The 12,531-nt window shown below is 40.8% G+C and overlaps 1 protein-coding gene across 1 annotated transcript in view; it reads right to left on the bottom strand.

Annotated features, from left to right (window-relative positions):
• The window catches only part of LOC126275659 (short/branched chain specific acyl-CoA dehydrogenase, mitochondrial), a 55,961-nt gene extending 52,949 nt beyond the window's left edge, over window positions 1-3,012 (bottom strand). The window contains exon 1 of the mRNA XM_049977216.1: window positions 2,849-3,012. Within this exon, the coding sequence (XP_049833173.1) occupies window positions 2,849-2,878 (30 nt within the window). The 5' untranslated portion in view covers window positions 2,879-3,012. The remainder of the gene's footprint in view (window positions 1-2,848) is intronic.
• Between the last annotated feature and the right edge of the window lie 9,519 nt (window positions 3,013-12,531).

Genomic DNA, 12,531 nt, shown 5'->3' with positions numbered 1-12,531 from the left:
TTAGGTTCTTGAGGTCTTCCATGGTTTCCTTGGTCATCACTACATTAAAAATCTCCTTGGTCAGTCTATTTTTGTTTATCCTATTTATATGTCCATGGAAATTTGCCCTTCTTTTCCTGATGTTTGTAAACATCTGCCTGCCACTACAGTTCTTCTGTCCCACCTCACTATCCATATCTCCTTTTTTCTGAAGCAATGCAGATCTTTCTCAGTATTTTCCTCTTGTTTTCCATCACCTCGACTTTCATTCTTCCCTTGATTACTGTAGTTTCCCTGGCCTACAGGGCCTTTGGTAAGGCCTCTGCACTTAAGTGTCTCAATTTGATACTGATGGAAATTATTACCTAATATACATATTTTACACATGACACAAATGTAAACATCAGGCTACACTAAAGATTAGTCTGTCCACACAACCTTTATTTGGCATTCATGTTCCTGGGAGGAGGGGCTAAGACAGGAAGAGAGAGAGAGAGAGAGAGAGAGAGAGAGAGAGAGAGAGAGAGAGAGAGAGAGAGAGAGATATCTCAGCAACCTGTTAAAGATTGAACTTCCAGGCTTCAACATTATTCATGCTGCTGAATTTTGTCAAAAAGCTACCTCCCACCTCACTAAATGTAATCAGAACTGTAAGTAGATAGGCTCACACATTCGAGAAAAAATGCTGAAAGTTTAATTTCATCACAGAAGGTGTTTTGCCAGTTTAACATTTGTATCAAGCAACCAAAAAATGTGCCTGGACAGACTTGTGATAAGCCCCATGTTTAAATTGATACACATTTGAAAAATGGTTCAAATGGCTCTCAGCACTATGGCACTCAACAGCTGAGGTCATCAGTCCCCCAGAACTTAGAACTACTTAAACCTAACTAACGTAACGACATCACACACATCCAAGCCCGAGGCAAGATTAGAACCTGCGACTGTAGCGGTCTCGCCGTTCCAGACTGAAGTGCCTAGAACCGCTCTTTGATCACATTTAAATTTATCATCCTTCAAGAACAGTAAAAGTTAGAGCTCCACCCTAAACCGACAGTTCACCAGAGAACTGGCTCACATGGTGTGGTGAAAGCCATGGATAAGAAAAATGCTTAAACTGATAGTATAAAGGTGGTTGTCACTCTAAACATACAGCAGTGTCAGTATATTCCTTTATTTGAATATCTGTGACTTTCAATAAGTCTCTTGTGGCCTTTTAATCTGAGTGATACCAATGAATCATAAACATACCACTTCATCTTACGTGAAGATGATATCATCCAAACAGCTGAGCAGATGGTATCTTGCTTTGCAGAAAAATCTATAGTGTGGCAGAATTTAAGAGTAGATAGTGAACTTAAGTTCCTTATTCATCCTATGAAGAACACATGTTTTGTACCCTATTAAGAGAAAGTGGGTAAAAGTTGTGTACTGCACCACCCTTGCATTTTTCACTATGGCACAGATGTAAACATTAGGTTTTGCTACCAGCCAATTTGATACCACAACCAGATGTTCTGTTCAAATTGTCACCTTCCAAACTATTCTAGACCCTGAGCTGCACTACATATCAGTCTGATATCACACCCAAGATTTATTCTCACTTTTTTTTTGGGGGGGGGGGGGAGGAGGAGGCAGGAAGGGGAGGGGGATTGTCCAATACCACACTTTAACCATAAGGTGAGTTATCGTTTGTCTCAGCTGTTTCATTATGGCACATGTACAATCAAAATTAACAATTGTATTTTTTTAAACCCTGATGCTGTACGACATTTTCTACTGTAAATCGCTGTGTTTGATATTGCGTATAGGGCCTGTACTGTGTAAGCTTTAATAAGTAGGCTATTTATTGTCTAGATAATAAGAACAACAATATGTCCTACATTATAAGTATGGAGTCGTACAGAAGTAATTTCTGCGACCAATGAATGGCCAGAACAAGAAGTCACACAATTGGCTTCCAAAATGGTACACTGTATGTTATCTCTCAAGACTTCAGGACTCATACGAATGCAATCTCCTGACTTTGCCACTTTTTTTAGCTGGCACAGTGAAATCAGTCTGTTTACATGAGTCTTTACAAATAGTATTCTGTATCCTCAGGGCGGAGTACACAAAGCTTTCAAAGAACAGTAAGCACAAACTATAAAATCTGCTCCAGTTAACAGATTCTTAGCACATAGCTGAAAAGTTTCGGTTATTTGAGGACACGGTAGTGTTGTAATATAAACTGTGCCATATGAATCACAATACCCATGTTCACATATGTGAAGACATCAGCTCTTATTGGAACTACTGAAGATACAGGTAATATGAGCAATGTATCCTAGCTTTAATGAAAAATTAATAAACAAAAATTGTTTCAGCGACATATCAAATTCTATGGTCAATAGAACAATAAATGTAACACTGAACTACTGTAACGACTATGCACGCGCCCTGAATTTCATTTGCATCGGCGTTCCATATGTTTCAAAAACAGGTTATTTACGAACTACCATACTTCCGCGGTATACTCTCCCCATAAAAGACTAGGGTGTCAAAACATACGAAAAATAATCTGCTGAATTATGATTCTGGATTTAATCTCGTGTCCCATATATTATACTGCTGCGGATATTTCTTTCCATTTCTTGCTATCGTTTGTCATCATAAAGCGAGCTATAAATCACAAAATATTAAAACAAAATTGATTTTAAAGAAACAACAGGGCTCTATCCCACCATAAAGAAAAACAATATTTTGAAGTACTCTGCTCCCCATTACATAACACGTTCTGCCGGGAATCATCTTTTATATATACATTATTTTTACTGCAAAAACAATGCTCTTATGATCCAGTACAGTAAACTTTTGCGCTTGTACTTACACATTTACTAAGATGTTTTGCGGCACTCATTCTTCCTTCTTTACTGCACACGTGTGAACGCACGAAGGCAGGCGTTTTACGCAAATGGAAACAACCTCCTGTTGCTTGCTGTTATCATTCGCGCCCAAGGCCACACGTGTCATAGTCCAAGTCTTTTATTATTGGCAATGGACCTTTGTTTACTGTGTTGAGCTTGTTGCCAACCTCTTCTCATTCCTCGCCTGTTTCGTTAGCTTTGTAGTGTGTCACAGTGTGTTACATATTGTATATTTATGCTATAAATTGCCGTTGTTGGTTTAGTTTAGTGGCAAATTTGAGAAATACCCAATATGCAAGATAAGAAATAAAATAGTGACTTCACACTATGTCATTACATCAATAGCATGTGACTCCTTCCAAATATGTAATTACTGAATTAGGTACAGAAACGTCTTCAGATCCTTAGAAACAAACAATGTTTTGATAACGGGCCGATCTTATAACGAGAAATTTTATCTGTAAGTACGGCCAATGCAAGGGAAGCAAAAACGTAATGATGAATACCGTATAGTATTGTATTTGTATTCGTCTCCGTAACATTTTACTGATCATCCGATTGTATTGTACAGCAGACACGCCAATCTTTGGGTTTTGATATACCGGTACATAGTTACATAATTTTTAACACTAATTTTACGAGCACAGGCTTATGTTGAACACACAACCAACAATTTATATATGTGCGGCATAACATCAGGCTTAAGCCAATCCAAGTCTGTTTTATGCTAACAATCTCATTGGTTGAGAATGGGACGATAAGATTCTTCAAGTGCAGAGCGCTTTACAAAGCTGACTGTGACGCTTGGGTGAAGATCGTCTATGTAAACTATTAATACAGAACTAGCGTGGTGCACAGATACATATGGTTATGCTGCGGTACCCAAATATAGCAATAAATATAATAAAAATTGACGAATATATATATATATATATATATATATATATATATATATATATATATATATATATATTGGCCGTCGTGTCCGAGCGGTTCTAGGCGCTTCAGTCCGGAGCCGCGCTCCTGCTACGATCGCAGGTTCGAATCCTGCCTCGGGTATGGATGTGTGTGATGTCCTTAGGTTTAGTTAGGTTTAAGTAGTTCTAGGTCTGAGGGACTGACTAACTCAGATGTTAAGTCCCATAGTGCCTGGAGTCATTTGAACAATTTTTTATATATTTTTTGTGTGTTAATATCTACTCCTAAGCCACTGTACCGATTTCAACCAAACGTGGTACTTACATTTATCAATCTCTCTGAGGGAGTAACAACCACTCACCTACCAAAGGGATGGGGAGGAGGTGAAAAAGCAGTGTAGACCACGATGCACATATACCCATATTTTCGTCATCCAGTATTTGAGCATGAGAGCAGTTAGAGACTTGCAACAACTTTACACATAATTTCAAACTTTTACGAAACTTAACCCCCTAGACGATTCATGCAAAATGATGAAAGGAAAAAAGTTTATAGCTCGCTACATTTTCGCTGTTCATGCAGCGAAGCTGCCGCATGAAATTACTTCTTCACTACCCAATGTATTCGCGACATAGTTTGCAGACAGTATTCACGTATTCCCGTGAAAGTACCAGCAAAATTATATCATTTTACGACACACGGTTGAGGAGATATGACGTCCTAAACATTGAAATGCGTAAAAGATGGCCGCATCATGCAACACGTTTAAATTTATTACTTCGTTGCTTCGACCTCTGTTCGAAACACTTTTCGCAGACAGTATCCACATCTGCTGCTGAATGTACCTACAATAATATGTCATTGTACGATGCGTAGTTCACGATATATGACGTCATAATCACTGAGATGCGCGAAAAACTGTAGTATCATGCATGACATTTCCAATTTATTACTACTTTAATTCTAATTTATTCACAACACATTTTGTAGAGAGTAGCCACATACCATTGGATGTACCTGCAAAATTCTGTCATTCTACAGCACATAGTTCAGGAGATATGACATTATAAATATTGAGCTGTGTGAAAATGAAATTGCAGGGTGATTGGTTTGGTTTGGCTGTTTAGGGAAGGAGACCAGACAGCGTGGTCATCGGTCTCATCGGATTAGGGAAGGATGGGGAAGGAAGTCGGCCGTGCCCTTTCAGAGGAACCATCCCGGCATTTGCCTGGAGTGATTTAGGGAAATCACGGAAAACCTAAATCAGGATGTCCGGATTTGCAGGGTGAAATTCGCTACAGATACAGCTGAAATATTTGTACAAACACGAGTGAAATATGTCATATATATGTGAAATATATGGGCACAGATAGGGGCAGAAGGAGACTGACAGAGAGAGAGGGAGGGGTAAATAGACAGAGAGAGGGGATAGGAGGAGATGAACAGAGAAAGGAAGGAGGAGGAGACAGATAGACAGAGGGAGAAGGGTTAGAAGGTGCTGAACAGGCAGAGGGAAGGTCAGAGAAAGGGAACAAGAGGAGATGGACCGAGAGAGGGGAGAGCAGGAGATGGAAAGAGAAAGGAAAGAGGAGCAGATGAACAGGGATAGGGGGAGGAGGAGATGGACAAAGAGTAGTGAGAGGAAGAGATGGAAAGAGGGGAAAGGAACAGATGAACCGAAGCTTGTTGCTGGAGAGAGTGGTGAAGGGAACGTGGGCAGAGAGAGGGCAGAGGGATTTAGTGGTGTACAGAGGAGATGGACAGAGGGGGGGGGGGGGGGGAGGAGAAGAGGGACAGAAAGAGGCGGAAGGAGGAGATGGACAACAGAAGACAGGAATCAATACATACCCAAACAACACCGATTAGTCAGCTATACAGAGAGAACGTTAATAAAACCGACAAACTGCTGGAACGGATTCCTGACTGGAAATGGAGGGAAAAAGGTCCTGTGAACATGTGTCCGGAAATGGACGGAGAGTGTGCAACAACAAATCGTCCGGGAACGTAGTACATAGCTGCATCGCATCCACATCACAACGCATATTCAAAGTGGCCTCCATGGGAGGCGATGCACGCGTCGTTATCACACAAAGCCCAAAAAGAGCTTGAAATGCTGTGTGATGTGTCTATTGTCTGTAAGCATATTTGTTTTGGTATAGCTGTGCTGCCTCTCGATTGTTCCCATCTGCTTGGCTGTACACAAACATCATCTCGGCTTGTTCCTTATATAAAAACCGGATCATTCTGCTGCTCACAGTATGCCGCGTCAATCACACAGCCTACAATACACAAGGAACCAAACGCGCCATCCACGCTGGCAATGATGATTTCCGGACGCATATTCATAGGACATTTTTCCATCATTTCCAGTCGGGGATCCTTCCCCCCGAAGTGAGCGAGCGGTTCTAGGCGCTACAGGCTGGAACCGCGCGACCGCTACGGTAGCAGGTTCGAATCCTGCCTCGGGCATGGATGTGTGTGATGTCCTTAGGTTAGTTAGGTTTAAGTAGTTCTAAGTTCTAGGGGAATGATGACCTCAGCAGTTACGTCCCATAGTGCTCAGAGCCATTTGAACAAGTCGTTCCCTACAGTTTGTCGGTTTTATTTATATTCACCCTGTATGTACTAGATGTCTTTCTATGAGTCGTCGGGCGCATTTTCTTTAGTAATTCAGTAGATATTTGCAATTTCGTTTTTGTAATGTGTAGCTGGAGATGGCCTAGACAAATACCGCTCATCATGTTTTTCATGCCAAGCCCAGTGACCACGGAAAACATCTGTATGTTACTCATTACAATAAGATTATTTTTAAGTGGAATTCAACAGAGCGCTAGCGAATTAGTCTCATGCGATATCTGTTTCATCGATACGTATTAACAGAGGCATTAAGACACGAGGAATAACCGGTACGGCAACAATACTGGTGCATGGCTCCAGCAGTGAGTGCGGGCGAAGGTGCTGTTCAGTCACTAGGAGTATTGGTGATTTTTCTTGTTTCACTGCCTCTGTTAATACAGAGCGGTAGGCTATTTTGGGACTGTCCTATCGAATGGGCACGTAAAATTCTGCTTTAGAAAACATTTTGTTTGTAACAGGAAACAAACCAACCAACGCTTTGCGTCGACACTGGGCCTCGTTTAGAAGACGTGATGAGCCGTATTTGTTTTGTGGGTTGACTCCAGCTACACATGGCAGTAAGTAAATTGCAAATATCTGCCAAAACACAAGAGGAAATGTGCCTAACGACTATCTCTCTATATATACTGCTCAACAACAGTGTGGAATTCTATCGTAAAATGTAATCTAAAATAATACAGGCATCACTAATCTAGGCACTTGATGTATTATCTAGTTAGATCCCATATACTACATAGTGTTTACTAATGGCATGCTCTGTGGCCGTTTCCAGTCATGTTAACATATTGCTGCCATAGTGGCACAGCACAAGAAGTCAAGTATAGCAACAGCTTCATTCAATTTGTGTTCAGCACTGCAGTAACACGCTACACAGAGCCATGCAACACTTTGATAGAGTCAGGATAGTGGCTTTACTTTCAGTAGGTCATACATAGAAAGATGTTGCCTATCGGTTTCATGTTACTCAAAGTGGTGTGCCTAAAGTGCAAAGAAAGCACAGACAGGTGGAAAATGTGAACGGTAGACCCCGCGGTGGTTGTCCTTATATGAGAACATCAATGCAGGATCGTTTTCCCCAACTGTCAGCTCACAGGCACCCAACATCAACTGCCAGAAATGTTGGAGATGACTTCTCCTAGGCAACAGGGGTTCATATCTCAGACCAAACAGTGCATAGAAGATTACGCCAGGATGGTCTTCATTCCAGACGACCAATGAGAAGTTTTACACTGAACCAATGGGACTGACACAATCGAAGGACCTGAATTATTTCACATCAACATTGGACCATTGCAGAATGGAGTAATATCATGTTTGCTGGTTTGCGACCGGACACTAGATGTGCTTTGGAGAAGCACCAGATGACACCGGGAACACCGATACGCTCAGGAAGTCCATCTGTTTTCTGGTAGAAGTGTAGTGTTCTGGACTGCAGTAATGATGGGACAGCAGACACTGCTAATTCCCATCCTCGGCAATCTGACAGATCCCCAGTACCCCCAAGAGATGTTACAAACGATTTCAAGGCCCTGTAGATATGTGTCAACTTCATCCTAGTTGATGACAATGCAAGAGCACATTGTACTCTAGAAGTGTGTCGGTATCTTCAAAGATGCAACATCTACCGAATACAATGGCCAGCACAGTCCCCAGACCTGAATTCAATCGAACATGCATGGAACCCGTTGAAGGTAACCATTGCACAGCATCTGAATCCACCTGACAATCTTAAGGATTTCAGTGAAGCTACCATTGAGGAGTGCGACCTCATACCCCAAGATTAAGTCGATGGTCTCATCCAGAGCATGCCTCGCAGAGTGGAAGAACTCATCCGTGTGCGGGGAGGACATGCTCACTACTAAACACTTATGATTAACATCATTGTTTTTGTTTTCAAGATCTACACTTAGGAGAGAGCCTGCTTTGTTTTGTAATTATTTTGTGTAACAAACTAAAATTGTTCTTTTGTTCAGAAGGAATTATGTTCTTTTGTAATAAGGTACTGTGGAAGCCTCAATGATTCTACTATACTCTACATTAATTATCTTTCGGTGTTGCAATTTTTTTCGCTGGTATATATAAATATATATTGGCGAAAAAAATTGCGACAAAAATTAATATGTGAGTCAACATTTGTAAAACTCTAATTGCTCTCTCTCAAACCCCACCCAATGGGGAGAGAGGGAGAGTTTTAGTAATTTACGAAGTAAATAAGTATGTTTTGTTTATCCGTAACTATTTTCCACGCAAAAATGAGAACATGGATTTTCTTGAATTAGAGCGCCAACTCCCGAGAATCAAAACAAATGTTTAAGACAAAATGTATGTAGTTTTTTTAGGAAGAGTCTGATTCTGCAATAAAAAATGGGGGTTTCCATTTGAATTTTTAAAGTTGCCTCCCGCCCCGCCCTCAGGGGTCTAGAGTGGCAGGCTAATTTTAGCACCTGTAGATGTCCCCCTCGCAAATAATCAACTTTGGATTCTACACTGCTACTAACATTCGTTTATGTCGCACACCTCATTGTTGGTGTTGCTATTTCTTTTTCCAAATCAGTGTATATATAGGGTGTCTCTTCTAACAGTCGTAGGTCACGTCTTCTCTGGAATATAAGCAGATATTTGCAGTTTCGTTTTTGCATTGTGCAGCTGGAGTCTGAACAATAAGTGCTCATCACGTCTTCCATGCGATGCACAGTGTCGACAGAAAGTGTCGGTTTGTTCCCATTGCAAACGAAATGATTTTTAAAGGGGAATTTTACGTTCCCATTCGATAGAACGGTCCCAGATTAGTGTAGAGGAATGACAGGGTGGCGGACGAAAATACTGCTCAAATTCAGGATTTTTTCTCCAGACTGGAATGTAGTAGACAACTAGTGTTCGCTGCGGTGAATAAAGCATACATCGAAGTTTTTATTGTTATTTTTTTATTGAAAAATATTAATATCTTCACTGTGTGATTTTCCCGAGGCAGCTCCGAAAGGAGGTAGATCGACGGTTGTCGTTGTAACACCGGTTGCGGTTACATGAAATTAACATATCACACTGATCCTTACAGATGTAATTTTAGTTCATGGTAGGGATTTGCAATTATAGATATTTGGCCATTTTTGGGCCTCTCTTTCTTGGCAGAGAAAATACTAAATATCTACATAAAAAATTGGATGCGACGAACTAAAGAGAATTCAGTTTGCTTAAAAAGAGACCAAAAACCATTAAAATCGGATGAAAATTGTAGCGTGGGGTGAGTGGACTGCTGTAGCATGTTGTGGGGTTGTGTACCACTGAGGGCTACGGTGGGGAAGAAGCCTCTCCGTAGTTTCTATGTCCCCAGTTCCACACACTACAATACAATGGCCTACATTGAATAGACTTACGGCAAAATCTGAAGTGTTGTTGACAATTTCGCTTCGGCTGGATGTTATTTTTCGGAGAGTGTCGCCAAACGAGACTATTGAAACTTTCGTTCACGTTTTGAGCAAAACCGCCCAAACAACGCTCCAGTAAATCAGGTTTACTCAGATTGTTGTAAATACGTGTGATGGCATCGACAACGGCTTGTGGCAATGGAGTTTTGTGTTTATAATTTTCCAATTCAACGTTTGCTTTAGCTTCAAACACTCCCAGGATCGTTACTTTTTTGGAGTTAGAGCACAATATTTTAGGGAATAATTCTTCAATGTGTATATATTCGAATTCTATAATAAAAACTCTAGTTTTTTTTTCGACCGTCACTCTGTCGTTCCGCCTTCAGTAAGAGAGGAGTCAGTCTCAATTGACGTTGTGCGCTAAGAAGGACTTACAAAGCTTGTCAGTATGTACTCCTGGGCAACGGTTATTGGTTGCCATCGGTTCAAATGGCTCTGAGCACTATGGGACTTAACAGCTGTGGTTATCAGCCCCCTAGAACTTAGAGCTACTTAAACCTAACTAACCTAAGGACATCACACACATCCATGCCCGAGGCAGGATTCGAATCTGCAACCGTAGCAGTAGCACGGTTCCGGACTGCGCGCCTAGAACCGCGAGACCACCGCGGCCGGCGTTGCCATCGGACATTTGTCTGCAGCTACCTATGCTTATATATCCCTTACATTGTGATGAGTATTTGAACCTAAGGGTTCAATTAAAGCAACAGGATCTGCCACTTTCACGGTTCGGAAAGTTGGGAAAGCTGTGGTAAGTTCCTATGGGACCAGACTGCTAAGGTTATCGATGCCTAGGCTTACACACTACTTAATCTAACTGAAACTAACTTGCACTAACGACAACACACACACCCATGCCCCAGGAAGGACTCGAACCTCCCAAGGGGGGAGCCGCGCGAACCATGCCAAGGTGCCCTAGACCACACGGCTACCCCGCGCATCTTTCACGGTTCGTGGTCTGTATTATCATACATTAGTATGTATACCTGAACTTTATTGAAGTTACATTCTGGAGTGGCAATTTGTTCTGGTAATGGATTGGAGACTCTAAGTCTCGTCTATGTTTTTATAAGCCAGTGTATGTGCTCTTCTGCATGTTCGCATTGCTAATACGTGAAGAAGCAGATCTGGTACTCACGTCAGGGCAACATGTCGACACACTATAGAGCATGGTGGGTTACAACAGCAGCACGTGGGCGAGCGTTATCCTGTCGGAATTCACCCCATGGAATGCTATTCATGGATGAAATTAATAAGACTAGTGTCGTGATTTAAACACTACTGTAATCTTGTAATATAATAATGTTTGATTTAATGCATGCAAACTTGTGCACACACTATAAAACCAAAGGGTTTAGCTGCCGTATCACTGACTATTCCATAAAATTTGCCACAAATCTTTAACGTTGACGCATCTGCACTACCTGCGCTGCTCACTGCTGTATATAGGTTACGTGTTAGCCGTGAAGACGTTAGCTAATTAGTTTCGTGTTTCAGGGATCAATTGCAATATAAACTGTAATTTGTAGTGATGTATAACGAACTATTTACGTACAGATAACTAATTAATTTACCAATATGGCTACATGTTGACCAGCAACAAGTTATTTTTTATTAATTTATTTAATTTATATAGTTTCGTAACCCAGCATGAAAACCTGTGGATTCAACCCAACGTTGCGTCATTGTTTAGCTCTTAAAAAAGATAATGTAGATATGGCTGAAAATTTCTCGTTGTAAACACGAAAGCTACTTCTTCAAGAACTGGTGGAACTTGCTCAACAATATTTCACGTTATTTTCTATTTAACAAGCTCTTTTTCTTTGTTTCGCCACTTTGTCACCATCTGCTGGCTATTGAGAACAAAATGTATATTGATCACTCACTCATGAAGTAAAGAAACCCTGGCAGTAGTTAGCACAGTAGCACATTTTCTTTTAACAGTACCACTAATATCTATTTCAGATAAAGAATTATTTTATTAACTCTTTTAAAATCAATACTTGATTTCTACCCAAGAAAATGACATCGATCATACAATACACACATATCCATGCCCGAGGCAGGATTCGAACCTGCAACCGTAGCAGTCGCACGGTTCCGGAACTTCCCGAGCTAAAAGGTGGAAACATTATATATACGTATTGCAATGCCTCAGTATACTAGTATTTTCTTACAGCCAGATGAAAAACGGTAACAAAAATACATTCACTTTAACACGGCTGACACGTTTTTTATTTTACTTAACCTGTTTTAGAGAGTGGATACATAGTTTTATACAAATTTTATCGCTGTTTTTTCACACTGCGCAAATTGCCTCAAAAAGTTATTAGAGGAACCTGATGCCATCTATTAGTCATTGCGAGCAGTTACAGCATGTCTTATACTTGCTCACATATTGAACGCTGCTTCGCTCTCATTAGGTGACGTAGTGGCTCGTGCTTGTCGATTAAAGAAACTGAAATACACAATTATCAGTAAATCGTCCAACACAATCTTCTCATTCACACTTAAATTAAATTACACTTAAATTTATTAGTTTGATGTCTGCCTTGTCTTATTTATAGCTGACTGGCACCGAGACAGAGTTTTTATTCGTCACTCCTGTGGCGTTTTAGATTGCATAATAAACCCAATATGAGACCTGACACGTGCCATGTAACTGT

The sequence above is a fragment of the Schistocerca gregaria genome, chromosome 1 (genome assembly GCF_023897955.1).
Source record: "Schistocerca gregaria isolate iqSchGreg1 chromosome 1, iqSchGreg1.2, whole genome shotgun sequence".
NCBI lineage: Eukaryota > Metazoa > Arthropoda > Insecta > Orthoptera > Acrididae > Schistocerca > Schistocerca gregaria.
This window is presented reverse-complemented; position numbering and strand designations above follow the sequence as displayed.